The 26,611-nt window shown below is 33.0% G+C and overlaps 2 protein-coding genes and 1 long non-coding RNA gene across 5 annotated transcripts in view; 1 reads left to right on the top strand and 2 right to left on the bottom strand.

The window, feature by feature from the left end:
- The window catches only part of LOC133184285 (netrin receptor UNC5C-like), a 73,371-nt gene extending 65,800 nt beyond the window's left edge, over positions 1-7,571 (bottom strand). The window contains exons 1-3 of one of the 3 annotated variants that reach the window (XM_061319281.1): positions 7,336-7,571; positions 4,716-4,831; positions 3,570-3,692 (exon numbers count right to left, since the gene is read on the bottom strand). In XM_061319281.1, coding sequence (XP_061175265.1) covers positions 3,570-3,642 — 73 coding nt within the window. In that variant the 5' untranslated portion in view covers positions 3,643-3,692; positions 4,716-4,831; positions 7,336-7,571. Of the gene's footprint in view, positions 1-3,569; positions 4,140-4,715; positions 4,839-7,335 lie in introns of those variants that run through there. The other 2 variants (XM_061319282.1, XM_061319283.1) reach the window with 2 other exon arrangements.
- LOC133184672 (uncharacterized) lies at positions 811-2,235 on the top strand. The gene is made up of 2 exons (XR_009720839.1): positions 811-864; positions 1,973-2,235. It is a non-coding gene; the product is annotated as an uncharacterized LOC133184672 (long non-coding RNA).
- Positions 7,572-18,998: 11,427 nt separating the features above from the next.
- The window catches only part of LOC133184284 (sperm-tail PG-rich repeat-containing protein 2-like), a 30,826-nt gene continuing 23,213 nt past the window's right edge, over positions 18,999-26,611 (bottom strand). The window contains exon 12 of the mRNA XM_061319280.1: positions 18,999-19,429. Coding sequence (XP_061175264.1) covers positions 19,295-19,429 — 135 coding nt within the window. The 3' untranslated portion in view covers positions 18,999-19,294. The remainder of the gene's footprint in view (positions 19,430-26,611) is intronic.

Raw genomic sequence — 26,611 nt, 5'->3', positions numbered from 1 at the left:
ACAATCATAATCTACATAATCCACGATGTGGTTAGAAAGCATCTTAGCATGTCAAATATTCGTGGAAGAGAAAAATAACTTGCACCTGACACTTTTCATGGTGTAAAGTCATTTATCATGTGGATTATGAATTTTGAACCAGGTTACCAAAGACTTACACGGTTAAACAATTATTTCGCGAGTCGGCAAAGAAAACATCTGCCAAAGGGGGGTATGACTTTTTTGCTGCCGAAATCATGAAACAGAAAATGGTTCATTGAATGAGAAAACAAACTTGTTTTCTCTGTCCCTGTCTATTAATTGGCACCAGAAACACGTTTCTGTCTTTTGGGCACCCATTAACCTTCGACTTTGGTCTATCATACCAATTTGATCTTGTTATTTTTGCCTAATGACCTTAAACTACACTTCTTACATAAACATTTGGAATTGAAATTGCTTTAGCAAAAAATTCTTTTTTTTTTCTCAAGCTCTCTAACATACATAATATACTAGATCTTAGACTAACAATTGTTATCATGTTTATACTTTTTTAAAAATATCCCACAAAATCCTTAAAATTCAGAGCAGAGTCAAATCCTTGAGACTGATACTACAAAAGTTTGAAGATCATCTGCCCACATTAAGAAGAATTAACTGATCTGGACAAAAACTCTTTTTAAAGAAATCCAATTTTTCTGCCCTAAATTATTCATAAGCAGATTAATATAATTTTTTAGGACTGTAAACATTCAGCCCCGAGCATGACACCTGGAAATGCAGTAAAACTCTGCACACGTTTTGACAATGTTGGTACAAGGTTCGACTAAAGTATTCTGCGTGGTCGAATTCTGCTTTTGTTTGGGCGATTACATGAGCTTTGAGGTGTATCTAAAATTTCACATATCCGGATCATTTTTAGCAAAGAATTGATGTTATCACTGCTTTTTGAAAAAAAAAAATTCATAAATTGCAACAATGAAAATTGTCAGCATTAGCCATGGTGAGCAAATCTTGCCTTTCCATTAAAACAGCAAAATTTGAAATAGATGAGCTATTCTTCTTTCATATCATTACATTAGTATTGTGGACTTTCCAGATATCATTTCCAACATTTGACATGCACAATGCCCTTTTCAATGTAATTCTATAGTTATCAATAGCAACTAAACATGCATCACTTTCAATATTCATGTTAATCAATGCATTCTACAAATTAAGGCTTTTCTTTCCTCTAAACCTAATACTGAACTGCTTTTAAAACTGTTTTAAAGACAATGCTCTAAATGGTCCTGACTTTCCACTGGGGGATAAAATGGATTACAAAATCAGGAGTAACTTACAAAAGAAACAGACATAGCGACTGAGATAAATCAGATGCTCTGCTTATTACGAATATGATGTGTAAATACATCTGATTGGGGCATGTGGTCTAGGAAAACATGTCTTTTATCTACAAAGCCCCATCCATTCCTTACGAATTTGTTTGAAAAGTTGGAGAGGGGGGTTAGGGAGAGTTCAGTCGGCATTAGTAGCTGTAAACAGTGTGATTAGCCAGTCATTGTCTTTGGCAATGTGTTTCAATTTATTTACAAATTTAATTTCCTTTCAGCGAACATTTCATCTTCAAAGTACACATATATAATTCCTGGCTATGTGCAGTGATGTGTTATACTGTTCTGAGAGTTTTTAAAATGAATGACCCCCAGTGCTATTTTTTTTCTTGTTTCTCATTTGGGCAACTTATAAAACAATTCATTAATTGCAGAATTTTTTTTCAAATAATGCTGACTATCTGTGTAATTAAATTAAGACACATCTCATTTCATTCATTCTAACTTATGCATGATAAAAGTGAAGCCATCTGTTTCAACGATGTTTTTAGTATCAAGAAGCTATTCCCTCCTTTGTAGCAATGTGCAACAGAGTGCAGCGACTCACATTCAAGTCGGATTTCATTCCATCTTATTTTCCTATTTATCGTAAATAATAGAAACAGAAGTCTTTCAACTCAGCAATACAATTACGGGAAGATTGCATTTGATTCCTGCGAGGAAGAAAAGCCTACAGACAAAAATAAAAGGGATTTACAGATTCTTCTATAATTTCCATCATTAGCTCCCAAAAACAAACAGCCCCCCTCATCACAATAAACATCAGCAGCATGAGGCGCAATTCCCAGTGTACACCACTAAATCCCTTAGGACCACTGACTGGATACCATTTCACCTTAAAGACCTCACACACCCTTTGACTAATTTTCCAACCTCTTTTTCTCTCTCATCAGAATCAGCACACCCATATATCAAAGTGTGTTTCTTTAATTTATAACCACTATTTTTTTGTATTTTTTCCACAATCAATGCAGTGGCATAATTGATTTCCTTTGTGGGGAAATTATTTTTTTTTCTGATATAATTGTTGAAAAAAATGAACTTTTTAAAATAAGATATTGATGTTGTAAAGATGTTACATAAAACATGTTTCTCCTGGAAAAATCCTAGAATTAAACAAATTTTTTGCATGAATTGATGAATAATTTTCTTGATGAGTAACCAGTGAATAAAAATGACAGGTTGTTGTAAAGTGAAGTTTAACAACTTGAACAAGACCTGATATAACATGAAGGAGTTGTAGAAAATGTAGAGGTGAAATTAACAGGACACTTCAAAAGCCCAGGTGAGGTAATGGTCAATTTCTAACATGTGGGTCCAATCATTAAAAACTAATAAAACCTTATTGTCATTATGTTGTTTGGCTAAAATCATAATTTTTATCTTTGATGTCCGAGTTTTATGATGGAGTCCTTTTTAATTTACAGCATGCCTTCTAGCTTTATATCTTACATGGTAAAAAAGGCAAATAAAAGGAGGGAACGTAAAACATTAGTAAACAAGTTTATGACAATCCCCTTAAGTAAAAGAACAAGACCTAATCAATTTCTTACAAATTTGATCAATTATTGCCCTCATGAACAACGTAATGCGACCGATCGCGATCTTGGGGCTAATAGCAAAAATTCACTTTTGCCTAACTTCTGTATTTATCAAGGCAAAATTCTATTAAATGTTTGCAAATCACTTAATATTTCTGATCTTGCATTTACTAGAAGTAAAAAAAAATCGATAGTCCTTATTTGAGAGCACATGGTTTACACCGCAAGAGAACATTTATCTTGCCGAACAGAGCGTCAATACACAGGGGCAGGTGTGTAAAATTAAACTCCATATAAACAATTAGTTTTATGAACTATAGATGGCAACCCATTTATAACACATTCAATAAAAGGTGAATCGAAGGAGGGAAAAATATTAAAAAGACCTTGCTTGCCGTGTATGCAAAGAAACGTTTTGCAAAGAAAAAAAAACGTCGTCAATTAAAGATCGTAACGAAAACTTCAGGGGACTTAAACCCCTTGATCTCTCCCTAAGGTAAAAACACTTTAATTGTAATCTATTGTCGCACAAGTAGTTATATATTTTTTTCTCTCTGACTTAGGTCAAGTCAAGTGGTCCTGGAGAGTACAATATCCTCTTGTGTAGATTGCAAGTATACAAACAGAGGCACATAATGAATATTCTCACACTTACCGGTGCTGGAGGAGAAATTCAGATTAGCCATGAAAATACTCCACAGGAGTCCGCAAATCACACTGTACCCCATCGTATCACGCTCCTAATGGATCCACCAAACACTTACAGAATTTATAAATCCTAAGAATATGCAAAAATTGTCAAAGTCATGTCAAACATGTCACATAGTATTTAAGAAACGTTAAAAAATCTTCTATAATTTTTTTTCTCGGCTTTGCTATTTTGTTTTCGTGTATAAACGAATGCACGTTTATTCCATGAACTCTTAAAATAATGCAAGTCCTTCCTGACACACGTTGTTAGTGATACGAAAACAGACAATACACATTTAATCATATGATGAACTCCGCGTGCAATGTATGTTTAATATCCAGGATTTATGAATTTTAACTTTCCACAGACAGGTTAATTTTTAAAATCCTGTGTACACCTCCCAAGTATTTCATTCCATTAACTGCAAACTTTCTTATTTTCATGCGATCATAAGCTGACACGCTTCTTTCTACAGAAAACATTGAAAGAATATCAATTTCCTCTGTTGACTTTGAGAACGTTAGTATTACAAACGATCTAAACCTCGAAAGCGACCAACCATTTAGCAATTTTAAGGCGATGGATAACTCATTGGACAGAAAACAAAATAGACCCCACCTACTAACTTTCGTGATTGGACCACTTGTCATCGCTGGGCGGGACTTGACAATATTATCAATGAGTTTGTATTGCCTCCACGTGCGTATGCTATTTTATCGTAAATTATCCGATAGAAAACCGTTTGATATCTTGTACATGCGAGAAAGATAAACGATTCTTTAATTATGTAATAAAAGTAAAATAATACCCTGTACGTACACGCGGTATCACAGTGGATTAGTTCATGTATAAATGTTAAAGACCGAGGGAAAATGCAGGGTAAAGACCTCGTACATAATTTATTGCCACAAAACTAAAATGCACAGCACGTCTAAAAGAATACACATAAAATATACATTATTAATTGGAGGAAGACTGGTATGCACCGGGGATGTCGCATAAAATCAAAATTACCCGCATAAAAGGAGGTAAAAATAAAATGTCATTATGCCATAAAGTCCTTCAAAATTAGCCGAAGTAATTGTAATTCCGACATGGATAAGACCTTACCTTACTCGGGACATCTTGCCGTTATCTTAATTCTCATAATCCATAAATCCCCGCCTAATCAGTTTACGTAAGCTAAGTATCGTAATCCAATTACTGTTTGAAGTATTTTTCCGCCTCTGAAAAAGGAAAGATAAATCCTCAATATTTGAAATCGATATTTTACGACTACTCAATTTTTCTACCTCCTGAACTACGTATATTAGTATACGGGTTTACTTTGTAAACTTTTAGAATGAAAATAAATCCATATTAGAAATTTTAAAAGAATCTTTAAACACCTACATATACGAAGTATCTAAATGTTCATTTGCAAAATTTCCTTTGCACTAATCACCCAAAGGGCAAAAGAGCGAAATGAAAACATATATGTGTGATAATTCAGTTCATGTACCTAATTTTAACGTTGATCTATATTGTGTTCAGTCAATTCTTGGACCCAGAACTCTATTTTATTTTTCTAGAGAAATTCCAGACATCATGACGTGATCTTGGGACTTAGAATTTCAGTCTTGTAGGCGCACTTTGAAGAGGAAAAAATAATAAGCCCTAATCCTGAGCATGGCCACAGTAATCGGGACCGTCTACTCGTGGCGATCGCTTGGAAAACAGGAGTCTTGTTCAATTAACATTTTTTCTTTTATGTTTTAACAAGTCGTGGTATATTGGGTCTAAAACCAATAAAACGGAAGCAGTATTGATAGGAATCTACACATTATTTCCTGAAAACATTGTACTTAGTGTACGGAAAAAAATAGAGCGGTTTCAGTTTTCCTTGTTCCCGATAGTGGTTGATAATAATCATTTCTTTTGTTGAAATTACATGTAGAAGGAACACAATTAAAAATTCTAACTACCGATTCTCAAAAATCTGTCCATTGTCTTTTATATAATAGGGAAATTACGTATTTTGGCAACGATTCAAGACAATGAATTTTGTTTAAAAACTCGGACTATCTATTTTCAAAAATGTATTTATTGTCTTTAAATTAATTGGGATTTAAAATATCCTCCAAATTGTCTCAAATATTCTTTATATCTATAGTGATTTTTCCCCTTCAAGAAAATCACAGCTGAATAAACTTTCCTCGAATCAATTTTTCTTTCTCTTGTTCTTCTTTTTAAAAAAAAAAGAAGAAAAGAAAATGAAAAAAAAATCTTGTGTAAACCGCGTTGAGAACGGTAATAGTGTGTCGGGAAGGATGTACTAAGAGTTATTTTCTTTAGCACGGTTGTAAGCTATTTTTTCTTATTTACCCAACCAGGTGGTGTGAAATCATCATTAGAATGTGATTTCAGGAACTTGATTATAACCGTCACGAAAGTTCATTCACAATTTTTTGTACTCATTCATAAAGGTACAGTGTTTGTAGCTTAGCTGATCAATCCCGATATGAAGGGAACACAGGAAATTATTGTTACAAATACTAAAAGCTTTTTAATAACTTATATTTACTTGAAGGCAGATTGAAAAGATTGGAGAATGTCATTTTTTTCTAAACATAGGGTACCAAATGGTACCCCTACTTTAATTCCTATTTATGTTTATAAGAAATCCGTCTTCTACGAAAAGCAACGCAGTTCAAGTCAACAATTATTTTTTGCTGAATGTTAGAATGTTGATAAATTGACTTTTCATGAATTGTTCCAGAATAAAAACGTTATAGTTTGTATAGCATTTTAATCGCTAACAACTTTTTAAACTTAAAAATTCAATCTTTTCTTAAAATATATTTCGTTGAATATGCTTGGTAATGAAAATTAAATAAATATGTTATATTTTTTTGAGTATAAGAAACTCTTAAACAGAAAACTTTAAAATAATTACCCTGGTTTAATATTCTTACATCAATGAGCAGATCGGGGAGGGGGGCTGGAATTTTCAGAGTTATTAATTTCTATGTAACAGGAAGGAAAACATGGCCTTTGACACCCCCACCCCTTAAAACACAGACTTGCAAAATCAGTAAGTAGAGTAATCTATCAGAGGAGAATGGACTAAGGAAAGTGTCCACCCCCACCCCCAGGATTTTCAGGAAAGGGCAAGTTGTTAAGGTTTTTTTTTCTCTTGCTAGTCAAAAAATTATGTTACAGCTGATGCCCCCCCCCCCCCCCCCAAAAAAAAAAAAATTAGGTATTCACCAAAGTCAGGTGATTTCATATTTATACAAAATTATTTTAGAATCCTACTGGTCCATGGATGCAGCAATATATTTCTGTATAGCTCCCATTGTCAATGAATATAGAAGTGGAGGATCTAAATTTCCTCAGTGTATTAATCAATACATAGATAACATACTGTAAGTTTGCTACACAAGTTTAGTTTTTGAAGTATACATGCAAGGAACTCTGTCACAAGAGTGAATATATATGTAGTGATGTACATAGGGGAACTAAGTGAAAAATCACAAGACTCCCCCTTCTCCTCTCTTTCTCCCTCTCACTCTTTCTGAAAAAGGACAAAGAGATTCAAAAGTAAACACAACCAGCACAAAAGAACTGAATCAGTAGACAATGGGATAAACAGTAATTAAACAAAATTAAACCTGTCCCCTTGACTTTGAAAATTCAATCATCCCTTGCACAACACACAGTTTATGTTATATACATGTATACTACTTACTTATCTGGGAGACAAGCAGGTAAACATGTGCCCAGGTGTTCTAGGTAGCCTTTGATGTCCTCCCAGTCAAGAGCAGACCTATCTCTGAAGTACTGAGAGATTAAAGCAGCCAAACTGTGCAGTATGATAAACGGTAATTCTTAGTCTACATCAACTTTTGTCAGAGTAAACAACTATGATTAATCTACAAGTTTACATGCAATTGAAACCCCATTAGATTTTAAGAGATTTCTAGATGTGTGGAGACAGATATATATATATTTAAGAGTATAAATCATGGTATGATCTTCATAAATGTGTACAATCATCAGACATTGAATGACTAACTGACCTTAGTCAGAAAACTCTCTAACACTTTATTTTGGAATCTTACTTACCCCATTTATATCAAATCTAGAACATAGATGAAAAAATATTTCTCAGTCTCACTTTAGCATTCAGAACTGAAATCTGCTATTTCTACAAAATGTGACTTGGTAAATTGGATAGGATCCGTTTTAAGCATATCACATCTGCAATAAGACATAAAAAGTATTGTTTTCACATTGTAATAGTTATATACTTGTAACATTATTGCATTCTCCACATTGGTTGCTCAGTTTGTGGTTTTACTTGGATTATTGAATGGACATGATTTTTTTTTTATTATTATTATTAATGTGTGATACCAATGCCATACTTGACATTAACATCCAATATAATGTCTACATTTCTTTCAAAATGAAGCAAACATGAATAATTTAATGTCATTACTGAATTCAATAATAGATTATCTTATAATGATTATAATCTTCACTGTTTTGATTCTGGCTTGCTGACTTAACCTTCAAACTATTCTGTTGAGACTAGTTAATTTGACAGAACACTTTATATTCACAAGCTTCATGATTTTTTTTTCAAAATACACATTTCTCCAAAAAACTAAGAAAACATATCTGCTGTATCGTTTTAGTGATACTCAGTTCCCCCATGTACATGTATAATCTTCTGTGTGACAGAGTTTCTTGCATACTTAAAAAAACTAAACTTGAGTAGCAAACATACAGAGTGTAATATGTGCCTATGTATTGATTAATACACTGTGGAAATTCAATCATTATGATAGAAATTTGATTGATAAAAAGGTTGGTTTTAAAAAGCTTGAAAAATCTTAGGTTTTTTTGAGATATTGAAACTCACTTCTGCAGGGTTTTCAAAAGGGGAGACAGAAGGCAATTTTTCACCATTTCGATGAATGGAATTAGCCACTTCAATTTTCATTATTGGCAAAATAAACTATTGCAGTTCTATAACAGCCTCTTCAAATGGATAAAATTGCCTCTTTACTTTAGAATTATTGAAATCCCTGCTTCAGCATATATCCCTGTTAGCTAGTCTATACATATCAATTTTGAGATACTGATGTTAAACTATATATATTTTTATCTTTTTTTCTTTCTTCCTTTTTTTGTTGTTGATTTGAACCAAAATATCAAATTAAAAACTATTGCAACTGACTGAACCAGTTTATGTGTGTATGCAATTCTAAATATAAACATCGAAATGGAGTCATAAGACAATAGTCTAGTACACCAAAATTTACTCTAATTTCCTGCCATTAACAAACACACCAAATGCATGTGATGTACCTAAGTTCCAGGTACAAACTGATACCCTGCACCATAATAATTGTCAATAGGCACAACTAACAACTAGAACATGTCGAGAAAAAATATTACACACATTAACCCTGGTTAGCTTATATTCTACAACCAGACGAGCAGTTCTTGTGACATTTTGATGAAGCCAATTAAATGCAAACATTTGCCATTATTGCTTGTATGTCTCTCCTACACAAATGTTGTTACCAGAGAATAATAACTTCCTGGAATAGTTTACAACAAAATCAAAGTTTATAATCATATAACAAAAATGAAAATGTTCAATCGTCAGCTATGTTGTTAAAATATAAAGAATATATATTTCCACCCAGTTTTTAGTCCAGTACTTTGTGCAAAACTTTTTTCTTATAAAATGAATTTATGCTTCAGATTGACAGAGCACAATGCATGTTTGGAATTTTACTTGCATTGTCTTGCAGTAAAAAATATTATTATTATTATTCTGATATGGCATTGTTTTATTTTCCAAAATACACATTTATCTGACTGAAAAATTGGAGTATGTAGGTTACAACCATGCACTTCTGACAACTTACAAGTCTGCCAATGAACATGCATGATGAACATGATGAATCCCGGATGTTTGACTTTTTTAAGTTGAAAAATAGTTCTAGCATAGACTTATTTATGATTTATATGATTTCTTATATATACAAAATTACAGTCAGAGGTTCCAAGAATAGGGTTCAGCTTTAAACTTCCGTCGTTAGCAGGTGTATCCGATAACCGGATGTGTTATATGGAATATAAATATTGAACCAAACAGCGTCAGCATGGTCAGGCGATCGTGTTTCTGTAAAAAAAAATTTAAACTCATAGTATTGTAATAACGCTTGTTGCTATAATAATGTGAGTTAAAAATATTACAGAAACGATAGACATAACGTTCTATCGTTTAAATGATATTGTCCTAAGGACCCGGTTTAACAGATTATTCTAACTGCAGAAACCAGTGCTTGTGGCTCGTCTTAAAAGAGTGTTCGACACTGTCCGAGAACGTTCCACATCGGATCCTCAGTGAAGTGGAAATCAATTTTCATAGATATTGTTTAAAATAATTCTTTCTGAAAAAGTATATTGCAAAGTTGGGTATTTTGGGCAAGGATACGACCGTTTGACTCTTAAAATAAAATCAAGAAAATAAATAATCTGTCCTTGTCTGCATGGTGCTACAACCCCCAGACGGAGGGGGGGGGATAGCACCAGACAAGGACAGGTTATTTATCCGTCTGATGCCACTTCACTAGTTTTAAAAATTGTATTATGTTTGTACTCATGCCTCATGTGAGGCCTTGAGTGAATAAAAAGTTTCAAAGATTCAAGTTTTCCACATCCCAACTCCCACGAAATAGAGTTTTGGAGTTTGGCTTGGGGGGGGGGGGGGCTTGTCAAACTTTTTTTCAGTAAAGAAGAAATAAATAATCTGTCCCCGATAATCTTGGAAATAAATAACCTGTCCTTCACTGGAATGAAAATAAATTATTTAATAATCTGACTCGACCCCCCCCCCCAATCAAATTGTCATCCCCTAAAAGAAGATGGTTTGAAACGAGGAACCATTTAAAATCATTTAAAAATTACTCGATGTTTAAAAATAGCAGTGTCCTGCTGAATAAATCGAGCCAGCCAATTACATTTTAGGGAAGTAACACGCTTGATAAAATAATCAAATCGTGTCAGCTTTTTGTATATATAAAAAACCAAGAATATGAAATTTTGAAAATTGGCAGCTACAGGGAATGTACTCAACATCGAATGTATGTAAATCGGTGCAATCTACCCCAGGGTTCCTTAATTTTCCTTTCTATAATTGCCCTTATTGACACATGTAGATTTCAGTCTGAAATCTAAAATATTTTATGTACACCTAAGGCCAACAATCAGCTTTCATATTTTTATGTATATCCATTCGATTTCGAACAAAATGATGTTTGTCAATTTTGAAATCAAGGAGAAATCAAGGATGTTCAAATGTATATATCTAACTTTTTTGAAACCATACCGAAAGATAACAAAATCATTTGGAGTAATGTTTAAAACTTGGCTACAGAGATATTTCGGGTATCCCATGTACTATCTTCAACCAAATTGATGATGATTTAATTGGTTTACGATGATGTGTCTATTTGTTCCGAAGGTCGACCTGTTCTCTGTCACCCGGCTTGTAAAGGCGTACATGCAGAGTAAAACAAAATAATATTTTAAGATATTTTTTTATGTAGTATTTCCGAATTAAAATGCACGAATCCTATAAATAGTACGGTATACAGCATGAACAAATAATTTTCTTGTGGCAGTTGATTCAATTCAAATCAAGGACACAACCCTTCAGCGGATAATTTTGCAAGTAATTTACACAGAATATTGCAAATATTGCGAACATAATCTATACATACGTATATTATGTAAATACAGTTGATGAAATATATTGTTGCCTAAAGTCGAGCTTACTGATATATGCGAACTCTAGACACAGAAAACTGGAGGTAAAAAGACTAATCTTTGAGCTCGTGCATGGCTATTTACTTTTGTCAACTGATTGTTAAATGATTAATTTTCACCCAACAACACTTAAGTAATATATATTGAGTCATTTATTGCCAGACAAATTTTTCCCCATAATGCCGTATCTAATGCTAAAAAGATAATGCCCCTCACTCCAAGATAAATCAGAATTAAAAATCGTTCAGTATCGATTCGTTGTTTGGTGCAATGTTTACCCGCGGTAGCGGCTTCATTGTACCCCATTTTATCTAATGCTATCCATTTGTCCGCCATTTTAATAAATCATTCAAAAGTTTTCTCTGAAACGATAATGTTGAATCATTACGTCAGTATCAATATCAAATTTGAATCTTTAAATGGGAAATCTTATCTTGAGTTTTGGAAAAGGCAGGAAATGAATTAAAATTCAGCAAATTCGCAATCTGGACGTCCTATGACTTCGTTTGATGCATGCAATTCCGTATCATTACTACCCAAATCCCATTTCTTTGATAACAGAATTTATCATTCCTTGGGTATATATTTCAACTTTTCACTTTCTGTACTTTTTTTTAAAATATATTTATATGATAAAGAAAAACGATTAAAGAAATTAAGAAGTTGATTAATTGTAGTTGGTAGATTTTGTGCCGCATCAATCAGTATGAAATCAGAATATATAAGCTTCCCTTTCTACCTTTCTATTCCTCACCCTCTTTCACACACACACACACACACCCTCCCTCAAACACACACATTATCATACCATTCTTTTCTTGGAATTTTCTCTTTTTTTTCTTTTCTTTCTTTTTTTTTTTTTTTTTACATTTAGAATTATGTCATTTAATGTTATGGCGCATATAGTTAAATTCTGAACTAGATTGTGGGGGTAAATACACATTAGTTTTTCATTGTGAGGGTAATTAGTACATTGGACAGACGGAATTAATGGAGATCATTTGTATCATGTTCACTTGCTGCAAAGAAAAGATGGGACATGGAAAATGACAGCTTCCGATCGATGCACGTGACATGACCTGCCAATTTTCATTTGCTGGCGGATGTCATAATGGCGGATTTTCGATTATTTCACAATGGTTGTCATTAAAAGTCGTCAACTCTTCGAATAATGACCTCAAAAGTATAAGTGCTTGGTAAAGAAAAGTGACAATATATGATTCATATTCCATTTAATGTAATAATTTGTTTGGTAATGATCTAATACCCAAACATAGAGATAAGCTGTCTTGACAACTGAACATTAAGAACATTCGTTTAAAAAATGCACTGGTGTTGTGATATTCAGAAATGATTTTAAGAAGTAGCCATGGTGCTCCTCTATAAGATAAACATTGCAAATGTTATGAGAGAACTTCATTGTTCTTCTAAACATGCATACTTACAGGACTGAAACATTTGATAATGTGTGTTTTTGGAACCACCCTATGATAAACTACCAGATATTTTTTATCTGAAAAAAACATGGCTTCATTCAAGAAACTTTTCAAACAAGTCAAACAGAATGATTTTTTGCATTACAATATTTAATTTAAGTTCTATTGCAAACAGTCTACAGTAGAATTGCTAACGCGGTCAGAAAAATTGTGTAGATACATGTATAAAATCATTGGCCTTGTCATGATTTGCTCTTTTTAGGAACTTTTTTTTTTATTTCTAAATTTTTAAATTATTTGTGCATAAATAATTTTAGAGAGTGTTACTTTTATCTATTTGTTATGGTGTTCTGCAGGTTTCATGCATTTCGCTCGACCCAGTAAATCAACATTAAGTCATTTTCTGTCTAAATATAATATTATTTCAAAAGAATTTGATGCATTGACAATGAAATCCAAACAAACAGAAGCACGGAAGGGGGGGGGGGGGAGGGGATGTCTTTTACCCGGATAAAGTTCGAGTTTGATAGTTTGCCATTCGCTACAGTACATGTATATTTAAACCAACTTCGAAAATGTGGTGCATAAAATTATACATGAATGAAATATGAAGAGTCTGACACATTTGTTTCATATTTTGATATTTTACTTGAAAAAGACGTTAATGGTAATCTAACAACCAAGCTTTATGATAAACGTGATGACTTTAACTTTTCAATCGTCAACTTCCCTTACTTATGCAGCAATATACCTTCATCACCTGCATACGGGGTTTATATCTCTCAGTTGATTCGATACGCAAGAGTATGCTCTACGTATGTACAATTTCTAAAACGAGGTAAATTATTGACAAACAAGTTGATGAAACAAGATTATCAACTGTCTCGTTTAAAGTCATCATTTCGTAAGTTCTATGGTCGATACAAAGACCTTGTCAGCAAATACAATTTATCATTGAGTCATATGCTGACTGACGTTTTTCATACTAATTGTTAGGTCATTATTCACACACTGAATTGTTGACGGATTTTTCCGTTATTTCCCGATCATGACAAGGAGCACACGGCGGGTGTGACCGGTCGGCTGGGGGGATGCTCACTCCTCCATGGCACCTGATCCCACCTCTGATGTTTTGGAGGTCCGTGTTTGCTCTGCTCCTATTTTGTATTGTTTAATGGATTTTAGAGCTTAATTACTGTTCGTTATCTCCATATAGTTCATGAATATAATGAATAGTAATCAAGCTCAAAGGTTCATTGAAACAATACAATTTTGGGACAGAGCAATCAGAGGTGGGATCAGGTGCCTTAGAGATATAAGCTTCCCCTGTCGACCCGTCACACCCGCTGTGTGCTCCTTGTCATGATCGGGGAAACGGGAAAAGCCTAGAAAATTCAATGTGAAAATAATGGCCTAACAATTTGTATGAAAAACGGCAGTCGAAATTCGACTTACAATTGTAATGATAGATTGTTTTTGCGGACAAGGTCTTTGACCATAGAATTTGCGAAATGTTGACTTTAAACGAGACTGTCGATATTCTTGTTTCATCAACTTATTTGTCATTAACTTGCCTCGTTGTAGAAAGTGTTCGTACGTAAAGCATGCTCAACTGGGAGACATAAACTCCATATGCAGGTGATAATGATATATAGCTAAAATAAGGGAAGTTGACGATAGACAAGTTGGAAATCATCGTATTCATCATATATAGTTTTGTATATATAGTATAGTTTTGTATATATAGTAAAGTCTTTTTCAAGTAAAACATCCAAATATAAAACAGGTGTGTCATCAGACTCTGTGGTATCTTTTTTGAATTCAAATGGATATGTCGAATCAACGTAGGAATGAATATTGTTTATTGATAAAACGTCGTCGATGTATCTAAATATTAATTTGAAGGCCACAGCAAGAGATTTCTTCTTTCCATGTAGAAGTTTTTGAATAAATGTGATGTACACTTTACTCACAGTCATAAATAGACAGACATATATTGTATATTGATATTCGTCATTTGCATGAATTGATCAGTTTTGATAGTTAAAGATACATAACGAGTAGATTTAACACGTGCATGCTGAAGATTCAGCCATATTTTCTACTCATAAGTGGCATTTTTATGAAGGTAACAGTTATTCTGTATGTCGTACATGTATGTATTGTTATATATAACATATCCCATTAACTTAGACAAATGTACCTCAATTCAGCCTTGGCGTTCGAATAAATTTTAAGAGGTTTTTAAAATCATTTTTTCCCCAATATATACATGTACAATTACCATTTCTGCATGGTAGCTGCTGTGATTGTGTGACATGATGTACGATCGTAAAGTCTTGGAGCGAGGATCCTTCCTGTCTTCCTCAGATTGTCATAAAAATGACGTGCTTAAGGACAGACGATACGTTCCTCAATAATATCCTGTATAATTTTTTCCAAGATTTTGTCATTGAACTATTGATACTTTTACATGTTTACTCACAAAAAATTGAGGTACCTTACCAGCCATTTGTGCAAGATACCAGAGGATAGTTCTTCTCATATAATCCTTTAAAAAAAATTAATTTGCCAATATCAATTTTTTTAGTGTTTGTTTTTTTTTTTAAAGGCAATTAGAAACTGGTTTAGAAATCAGAAGGTAATTAAAATTTTGAATTTTTTTCATACATTACGAAGATATACACAACAGATATTTGAGGAGCGTATCGTCTGACCTTAAAAAAGTCCTATAGATGAGTAATTCTGCATAATAAAATTAAGAAAAACAAAATATTAGACAGGGGAAAATTGTAAAATCTCAAGAGGTCCATGCTTCCTGCTTTACCATGTACAAAAAGGCTCATATTACATATAATATAGATTCGTTGAATACTTCTAGTTAATATTTTATAAAATTATGATCAAAGGATTTGGGGTTATACGTATAACTATTCAGTGGATATGTGATAAATGCAGGCCCGTAGCAAGGGTTTCAAAAGTGAGGGACCAACTCCTAAAAAATATGACAAGCAAAAAAAAAAAAAAAAAAAAAAAAAAAAAAAAAAAAAAAAAATCTAGACTGACCAAAAAGTGGGGGCACTTTCCAAATAATCTGACAAGCAAAAAAAAAAAAAACCTAATTACCTTTTCAAACCCTGGAATTTCACTTTTCTACATGGGGTTCGATCCTTCAGCAACAATAAGTGGGGGGCCGACCAGCATCTAAAGGAAAATTTACTATAGCAAAATACTATAATCAGAAAAAGTGGGAGGGGGCGGCCCCCTGCCCCCCCCCCCCCCCCGCCTTCTACGGGCCTGAAATGTGAGGTAAATTCTGCTCATGATAAACATGAACAGGAACCTCGAAAATAGCTCTATTTTCAAACATTTGAGATTCACTACAATATAACACTGATATTCTAAAGCTCATTTAAATACAATAATAAATTTATGTCCAATTCATCCAGAAACTATATACTAGTATGTTCTTACGACAAAGTCTCGATGGCAAAAGATCTTACTAAATGATGGACCTATGCATTTGTAAGTAATACATGTTCTTTGCATATAAAGTACTTTGTCCACCAATTTTTGTTGGGAAAGAATGTTATCAGTGAAATCTGTTTAAAAAGTACCCAATTTCAGTCATAGGGAACACCAACTCATTTTAAAGGAAAACGCAATAACGATGTCCACATAGATTATATTTATTCAGTTGTAAAGATGTTCTTGATAGAACACTTCCAGCGATTCCAAAAAGTCGTTTTTCAATTAACAAGTTAGAGGTTATTGTTTTATAAACGATTTACAACCGCACCATTCGCATACAGCTATCTCTACATACTAAATACTTGGTCCAGAAATCGAACACCGCCAGACTTACAAATGAAAGGAATTCGATATGGTAATGAAACCTACCTGAAAAGTAATGAGAAACCGTCAACCACACCTACTCGTATTGTATACTAAAAACTTTGATAAAATCAAACACTGCAGAGTTACAAATTTAAAAGTTAAAATAGCAGATTCAAGCATTTAAGTCATCATAGCTTAATACATGCGTAGGGATAACAAGAAAGTATATAATGTCCTCATCGATGCTGACATATCAAAATGAATTCATCTATTATATATCGATATAAACGATAAAAATAACCATGCTTATCAAGAAATCATAAGCTTGTAAAGTTCATGTTCCAGTTATATAATAGAATTCCATTTGGAGACGTGGCTCGTGCTGCTTATAGCAGACGATCGGCGAGGCTGGAGGCACGACCATGGGTAAACAATGACGTAATCAACATGGATGTGGAGTCCGTCTGACCGAAGGCACGTGAATGACGCCACACTGTGGACAAATTGAAACACAAACTTATCCATCACGTTCATAATTGATAAATTAACAGACGATTACCGTCCTCTTTGATCGAGGAGTCTGCAGTCGTGTACTAAGCAAACCAAAACCCGAAGAGAATTTCCAGACGCCTGCATTCTTTCGTTCTTGCAACTGGCATTTCATAGAGGGAGATGTACTTGCATTTCCCCCCAAAATCACAAATTTTAGATATATACCCCTGGTATTTCTATAGAAATGACGAAAATAATTAAATTGTTTTGTGGCTTTATCATGTAGGATCATTGGTTGGCATTATAAGAAATATCATCTGGTGCTCTCTGTCTTGCAATTCCCTCTTCCAAAACATGCACGAGTTTTTGACGTTTTTATATAAACGACGCGCACGTTTTTGACATATCAATTCTCTAGGGAGTTTCAAAGTTTCCTACAATTTTCAAAAATTCCATTAACCTTCAATAACATCTTTGATGACCAGTAAGTTTGTTTCTAGAAAAATATTCCACAACACTTTCTGTTCTGGATCAGAATTCTAAAAACAAATAATCAGAATCTGGGAAAAAGGTTTTAACACTCAATAAAAGTTAAATACTGGACATTAAAAGCATGATCTGTGAAGCTTTAAGGTTTATCAAGCTGGACATTCTAGAGGCATCTGTGGGCCTGAAATGGACATCAACAGATAAGAAGAGTGGCATGTTGAAGATACTGAAAGTTCAACCTGACCATGGGGCAGTCTAATTGCATGTCATTTGTTTAAAACCTGCTAATTAGTGACATTTCTAATTAATCACTACATAAAATACCATCCTTATCAATTTTAGGTGATATTTATGAATCATGGGAGTAAAAGTGTAGAATTAGTTTAACCAATGTCAGGGTACCAGTCTACCTCCCAGAATTCCAGAACACGCAAGTCCATTTGCAGTTCTTCGTAAGATAACTAGTTAGCCTGTGGGCTTGCTAATCATTCTAAACTTTCAGTATAGATGGTACATTGTTTACGCAAAGTACTTTCAGAATTTTTTTTTTCTGGAGAATAAAAAAAACAATGCAATGAAGTATTCCAACACTGGTGACAGAAAATCTTACCACAAATGAAATACTTAAATTGTGATTTGTCATGCATTTTTTTTTTTTTCATAATAAGGCCAAGCCTCAAGTCTTATTCTTCTGTTGAGATCAAAACCTGATAACTGGTCCAATAAAAATGTCTATAGACCTTCTTGTCATTGAATAACTAAATAATAACTGGATAATTTTAGACCTGGGTCAATTATCTGATCAGATATTATCTCCAACATCAACATGGTGAATTTGTCATTGCCTTCTTAAAATCTCCTAGCCCAATTTGTCCTAATTTTCAGGCGTTTTCTTTTCCCTTCATGTTTCACAATCAGACAATGAAATCTATATTCCTTTCAGCTAATTTAGGATAGTGGTTTAAATGAATCAGTCAATGTAATTGCTACCACTCCATATACCCAACAAACCATCAAGTTTTTGTATGACTATTATACTCAAGAATTTATAAAAACTAATTTTATCTACCACAAAATTGATTCAACTTCATGCAAAATTTTTTGATTCAATAAGACAAACATATTTTTGTCTTTTTACTTCCTATGTTATCCATACTTAACAATCAACACACATACTTCTGTATTTTGTGTTCCAAGATGAAAGTTGGTGGTAAAACTTATAACAATTATTTGTTTTTTACAATTTTGTTTATTGTAAAACATACACATACATACACGGTATATTACATAAACATGACTGACTGGTTTATATATATCACAGTGTTAAAACTTCAACAAATATTATATAAGTACATAAAACAAAAATAAGTAAACATTTCTAAAATAAGGACGGTTTCTTTTCGATAGAAATAAAAATAAAAACATCATATCACAAAAGCTTTTCATTCACAAAAAGACTCATTTCCATAGATATGAATGTGTAAAATATTTTAAAGATATTTTTTTCATGTTTGGTAACAGTCCTTGGAATTTGTCCATTCATTGGATATTTTCAGTAATTAAAAGAACCTGATTGGTTGTTGTTTGTTGTGGAATACTGCTTCACACTCCCAAAAGGAATGCATGTTTTGCTGAATTACCCATATGCTGAGACATGTCTAGTTGTGGAGCTATTGGGTTGTTAAGTGTGGCATTGAATGTACCCTTCAGAACTGTATCCTGTATCAGGGGAGAGAACTGAAATAAAAAAAAAACATACATAGGTCATGTCTTAAATAAAACTTTCAACATTTATTTACGACCCTGCAATTTTATAGAAAGACCTCATACTTCTTTGTAAAAGAGGGACAGTTATAGTACTGGTATATTAGTTTGTATAATGTTGCAGCAATAAATTTCAGATACAAACCAGCTTTTATCTAAATAAAATCTTCTATATTAAATGTAAGTAAACAGACAAGGGCAGCTATATATCATGGTGCATTGTCAGTAAATAAAGGCTTGGATCTACCGCATGAGTCACAACATGACATGCCAATTTATTCCCATTTTCTGCACAATGCACACCTGCCCAACTCTCCATTTTATCTCAAGTATTTTCCATTTAAACAAGCCAGGTTCTATCTGTCATTTGAAAAACAAATAATCCAGAGTAAATTTTTTTTTAAATGATGCAGGGTTATCAATCAATAAGAGTTGACATTGTGCTCCAAGGTAGAGGGTATAACATGCATCTCAGCTGTCCTAGAGGTTGATTTGCTTGCAGTGGATCAAAAATTAAATGACAGGAAAAGAAATCTCAAGAGGCAAGCTCTGGTATATTTATCAGACCCACCAAAATATACAAGAAGTTCTGGACTGGTGGTGATCAGTGATTAATAGGAAGGTCCACAGAGGGTCACCTTGTCTCTACACCTGCTGAATGCTAAAACACTTCTGTCTCGATTACACCTCAACATGAATTAAATGGGATTTAAATTGTAGGGTGATTTATCCTGAGTTAGAAAATGCATTCATTATATCCATAATCAGAGAGATAATTACATGGTCTCCCTCATATTTACAGATTTTTATTTTTACAATGTTAATCAACGACACCGATGACAAAAGCTACTTTGGTCGAAACACAAAGAGGCACCACTAAACGGTAGCTTCTATATTCATGCATTGATGCAGGGACATGCAAACTTAAGTCTCATCAAGTTACACTAATGAACACCCAGTTATTGCAGGGTCTGTAATGAATAAAAGTCAATTGAATGATCTGAAATCCAAGTAAGATTAAAGCTCTTTAACTTTAGTGGGTTGCCAACAGAATGTTCATTTCACATAAAAAAATTATATGGGTTGATTATACAAATGAACAATAAGCTCTTACAACTCAAGTAAAACGACTCCACTCACTCCGCTGATAAGGTAGTTAATTTTAGTTCCAATTTTTCAACAAATTTTCAATTTTCATATTGTCTTCTGTCAATACTAGTCATACATTAAAACTGAAAAACTTTTCAATCAAGATGATTAGATCTGAAGCCTAAAATTCTCTGACAAAAACAAAGATGATAAGCTCTGACATAAGTGAACACTGGCAATAAAACTAAATTATCAGGTAGAGATAAAGGAGAAATTCTTCTGCAGACAAATTAATGGTCAGACATTTCACTGGGTCTCTCCGAGCATGTCCCTTGAATGAAGATAATGGCAAAACAGAAGCAAGTGATTACCTCACAAATGAGAATTTATGAGGCTGAGAACAAGACTATTTATTGACTATAAATTCTTTAGAACTTAAATATTAATTCAGAATTATACCTTATCACATTGGGGGGCCAAGAGAGTGGAAAATGGGACAAATCAACGGTTAAACCACTGACAGTCATACAGTATTTTAATTTCATTGCTTATTATGTTCCCTTGCCCATAAGACTAATTATCACAAACAGTTCACTGCAAAAATACTTGTAATTTTTGTGAAATATTAAACAATTATATAAAACTTGTAACTGAAAGTATTTCTGAAAAGAAGCAAGGTCACTGAAATGAGAATATTTTTTTTTTCCCCTGTGAAAAACATCTGTGAATCCCCATAAAGTAAAGCCCCTTCTGCAGAATGATAGTAATTCTTGTCAAATTGGACTTAGTCAAGATCTAGAGATGTGACTAGCCACTATGTTTAATCTTCTCTTTTTTATTAAGCGCAAGGCTGTTATTTTCACCCCTCCCACTTAAAGCATAGACTTTTATTATTCAACAGAATAGTTAAGCAGATTTTTTCTAATCAAAGCTGGTAAAATAAGTCATTTTTCCTTTCCCTAGCCAACTCTTATCACAAGGTAATCAAATTAAACAGAAAACAAGCATACCAAAGATCACCAATAAATATTGCAGATTGGACCAGAAAATAGAAAAGTTCTTATCTACTCGGCATTCTCTGGGGGTCAGGATAAGTTTTATTGCATAGGAAAAGTTCAGCTGCTGGAAAAAACACCAAAGACATTCCAAGAAACCTTCAAAAAAATCAATTACAGAAATTTTGTGACACGTAAAATTAAGTTTTAACTAAATGCACATGCTGCATGGTCATTAGTGTTCCAATTAGAGCCGCAGAAAGAGTTGCTCTTCTCATTAGCGTGAGTTTTTCGCATGAAATAATAATTTCGTTTCATTTTGAAATAAGCTGTCTGGTATATCTGATTATGCTAACAAACTTGCACAAACTCACTTCTCAAGTGATAAAGAAAGAAACTATATCACACTTATTTAATTAGAAACATTAAATCACAAAATTCAGAGGCGAAAAATTTCTAGTATAAGGCATAAATTTAGGCATATCATAAGAGTGCAGACAAGTATCCAAGGATGCGTTGTGTCTTTTTCCTAGAATATATATCAAGCTGACATTTGTTTACATCCACAAATATCCTTCCCAGTTTTTGATAAATGTCTTATTTCCAAAGTTCTGTGATGTCTCGTGTTTGTGTTTTGGTTATGCTCCTATAACTTTATTCAGATTGGTAAAAATGCATAACTTGTCAGTTGATTATCAAACCAAAGGGTCAACAGCCTGTAGGAATATATTTCATTCAGAGAAAAAAAAAGAAGATTTTTCTCCCTCTTGGGAAAAAAAATCTAAATTGAATGGAAGCACATATCTTATTTTACTGAAAGTGTATTATTAAAATCTTACAATTATTTAGCTTTTTCTGTTTCTACACAAAGGACTAACTGCTGTCCCATTATGCAAAATAGAATCAGTCTTCAATAATTTTCGTATTTTTGGTTTTGTTTGTAAGTATAGTAGTAACTATTCTTCATTTCCAATTCATACCCACCCCCTTCCTCCTTCCTTTAAAAAAAAAATTGTAAGCTCAGATTGTAAGCTCAATTGTAAGTCCTTAAACTGTATTTTAAAATTTTTCAGTCCAAACCAAAGATCATCTGTGATTAAATGGGAATATCAAACCAAGTATAAACTGTCATCTGTGTCAGCTAGGTTAAAGTGCCAGAAATACAAGCAAATCAGTGTAGATATCAATGCATAAAATTATTAGGAACTTATATTATTCAGTGAGAAGTTATGCATACTTTATTTTTTGGGGGGATAATAAATATTGCCAGAATAACTGTTAACTTAGAAAACTAGAAGACTTGGGGGGAAAAAAACTTCCACCTTAATCTTATTATTATAAATCCATTGGGAAAGCATTTCTGACTTTTATCTTTGATTAGATCTTGAGATGTTGATCAGAGATGTATGAAATATTTATAATCAAATCTATAAATCTCATAGTTGGAAGACTTCTAAATCTTGATTAAGAGTTAAACAACAATAATTAACCTGTCAATGTTTTTTTGCTTTAACAAAACCAATGGCAGATATGGAGGCATGTAATCGTCATTAATTTTTCCTTTTCAGCACATAAAATGAAAATGCTGAACAATCAGCACTAAACACTGTCCATTGTCTCCAAGTTTTTTTAATTGGGGGCCTTCATGGAAGTATTTGCCATTATTTAAAATCATATTGAAAAATAAATGTTTGAGAAATTTAGCCCAAGAATAGAGGACCAAATCCCTAGTCGACAGAATAATTGACTTAATTGAACATTGCTTTCCGCTTACAACCTATTTTTTAGGGCTATAAACTAGAAATTACGACAAGTTGATTTTATCTTCAAGTATAAAAGAAGTCTGAAAGCATAAAATTATATTTGTTATTGATACTAATAACAATGAAATGTGAATAAAAAGAAATGCTGATCCCAGAGATAATGTCAAATGAAATTCCCTTGATTTCTGATTTATATGTGATTATCATTCAATTCTTAAAAATCACATTCCCCGAATGCACTCATTTCCACAAGCATTTTATTTAAAGTTGTGGAGAGAACTCTAAATAATGAACTAAAAATTTATTTCTACTTAAATTGTACAATATTCTTAGGATTGTATGCTGACAATTTTCCCCCCAAAGCAAAATAGGATTATAGAAACATCTCTAATCTGCAATCAACAACAGTTAATAACTTTCTATGACGGGATGCATTTTTTTTATTTTACATCCCAAATTTTCAAATAAAGCCAGAGTGGGGGGAAAAAAGTGGTTACTTTTCTCATTTCAAAAGAAAATCTGTCAGGGCAGACTGGTGGCTTCCATACTTAAACTCTCTTAAACGACAAAATTGAAATGTTTTATTAGATTGATACACAATGTAAGCTTTGAAAAAGAAACTGTATGGGTCTAGAAAATATAATTATAAATCTATGAAGCATAGCCAGCACAGATGACAGAAAATTTCTGACTGCCAACAGAGATTGAAAGATTTCTATCTACTTTCATGTTATTCCTATGATTTGGCTGTGGGCAATAAAATTATGATCTCTCTCTTTTTTTGCTATATGGTAAATACTTTTTCATCAAAAGGCCTGTACCAAAGCCAAAATAAAAAGTCTATATAATCTTTTTATCTTGTGTTATGGGATATTGCTCAAAGCCCAGCAGTAAGACTTAATGCAATAGATTACAGAGACAAATTGGAATCTTAGATAGGGGGGTTAATACGGGTTCATGCATAATTAAAGCTATTTATTAGAAGAGAAAAATTAAAGATTCAACAAAAAGAAAAATCAAATGTAGGGGAAAGTCTTAAAGATTGTATGCACAAAAGCAACTTAGATCACAGAATGAAGGAATGTGTCCAAAGAATAACATAAATAATTTTCCTATCAATTTTTATTGTCTTTTGGGATTGATGACTTAGGAAATTAATCATTATGACAAAGGAAAAATGCTTCCTAAGAGGTAGAAATTTGACTGTATATAGCTTGAAGTGAACATATTAAGGACAATTTTTATACTGCTCTTCTTTTGGTTCACTGAAAGTTATGATCAAGTTCACTAAATCAGATTTCAACATTCCTAAATTTAGGGGAAATATTTGTCTATTCTTTATAGATAAGAACTAGAATGAATATACATCCTCCTATTTCCAAATATTTTCTGAAACCTAGTAAGAGGATGCATTGTCTAATCAATACAAATTAAAATGCAAACATAATTAATAGTTTAATACTAAAGCTATAGGAAGCATTCAAATAAGGAACTTCAGGACACAAAACAGGATGGAGAGTGAAGTTTTCTAATCTGTACTAATCGAGAAACACTAATAAATCACTTACTCTTTCTAAATAGACTCAAGAAAACCCCTCACGAAAAATCACATTTAGACACGCTATCATTATCTCTGTACAACTATAAGTTCACACATTTGAAATTTTATGATGACAGCCAAGTTTGGTTATTGGTTAACCTTAGAGGAAACTGTAGTTGCCCATGGCCATAAACCAGGTGGGTTTGCATGTTGCTGAAGAGTTTTCTGGTTAACTGGTGTCAGAACCAGAGTGATCTAAAACCTTGCTGATGCTGAAGGGTATGGTAACAGTATTGATCTAAACTTCAATGGCAGATCAAGTAATTACATCCTATCCTAATCAACTCTTACGTAAGGTGTCAACTAATAATCAATGCTTTGCAGTTCTTATACACATTTCATACGTCAGGGGAATTTATAAAACTAATGCTATATTGCTTGATATTCTTGTTAAGAGAAAGTCAATATTTGCATATTCAATCAAAAGCTTGTTTCTGGCATGGATTTTTGTACATTTTATTGAGTGCATACTGTAGTTAACATTCGAGTGTGATATCAAATCTGAGAGAGAGAAAAAGAGAGACAGAGAGAGAGAGCCCCAATTGAAAAAGTTCTGTTTGTACTTAAAAAAAAAACATTGATACCAGAACAGTGCCAAACTGCAGTTAACTGAAAGTTTCTTTCTTTCAGGAATTGATGAAAAAACATCCTTGCGATGAAGCAGGGGACTTAGAGGCTTGTATTTTATTGTTTTCACAATGACACCAATAATTAAATCTCATTTTTTTGTCCTTCTAACTGCTTCATCATTGTCAATGTTTCTGCAATTATGTTTCCTCTGTATGTCAACCTCCATACGAAAAGTTCCAGGATTAAGTCGTAACATTATTGGAAATACCCTCACAGACAACTTTTCCCCAACACTTTATCAGTGTTTATGTATATTTTCTGATTCTGAAAAATGTACTTTTTGCACGTTCTGCTGAGTGAACCAGATCAAAGCAAATAAGTGCATAGTTACTGAATGAATTATATCACAAAAAAAATGAACATCCCAAATCAACAGATTAAGGGTAGACATGATTTTTCAGTGATAATTGATCATAATTCATATAATTTTCAAGTTTTTGTTTCATATGTTATCATGAAAAGGAACTTTTCACAAACATTACAGTTGATTCATCTACCGTATTTTCTCAGAAACATTTTTATTTCAATTAGCCAATGGTGCCTAGAAGAGATGGTCAATTTCAATACAGAAATATTTTGTCTAAAATGCATCCCTGTTGACGTATATGACACATTCAAACAGATGGTAATGCATGCACAAAAAGTAATTCTTATCCTTAGACCTAATAGCATATTTGTTCTCCTGAATTTCACAGAGGGTTTTTTTTACATTTTAAAAATTCTTGAACAAATCACATCAACTCTTCACAGGAGTTTATTTAGAGACTTGAAACATGGTAACTAAGATTTGGCTTGACATATTTATTGGTAGATTCTGTTCCAAAGATATATCAGAGGATTAAACGAGTTGAAGCAAATTAGAAAAACAACAATTGTGCAAAGCATTATAAAAAAAATCTAGGTGATAACATTTCCTCCTTGAAATTTGGAGTCTAAGATGTTATTGGAATTACAAAACAGAAGCAAACTAGAATTCTTCAAGAACAGACATCTCTAGACCATTTTATGTGACTGAGAACAATATGATGTTCGAGGTTTCAAATTATATGAGGTTGGAGTTTTCTTTGTTGATAGAATC

This window comes from Saccostrea echinata, unplaced genomic scaffold (assembly GCF_033153115.1).
Source record: "Saccostrea echinata isolate AGI-Se365-2 ecotype Australia unplaced genomic scaffold, CSIRO_AGI_Sech_v1 ptg000010l, whole genome shotgun sequence".
Classification (NCBI taxonomy): domain Eukaryota; kingdom Metazoa; phylum Mollusca; class Bivalvia; order Ostreida; family Ostreidae; genus Saccostrea; species Saccostrea echinata.
The sequence above is the reverse complement of the archived record's forward strand: the minus strand, read 5'-3'. Positions and strand labels throughout refer to the sequence as shown.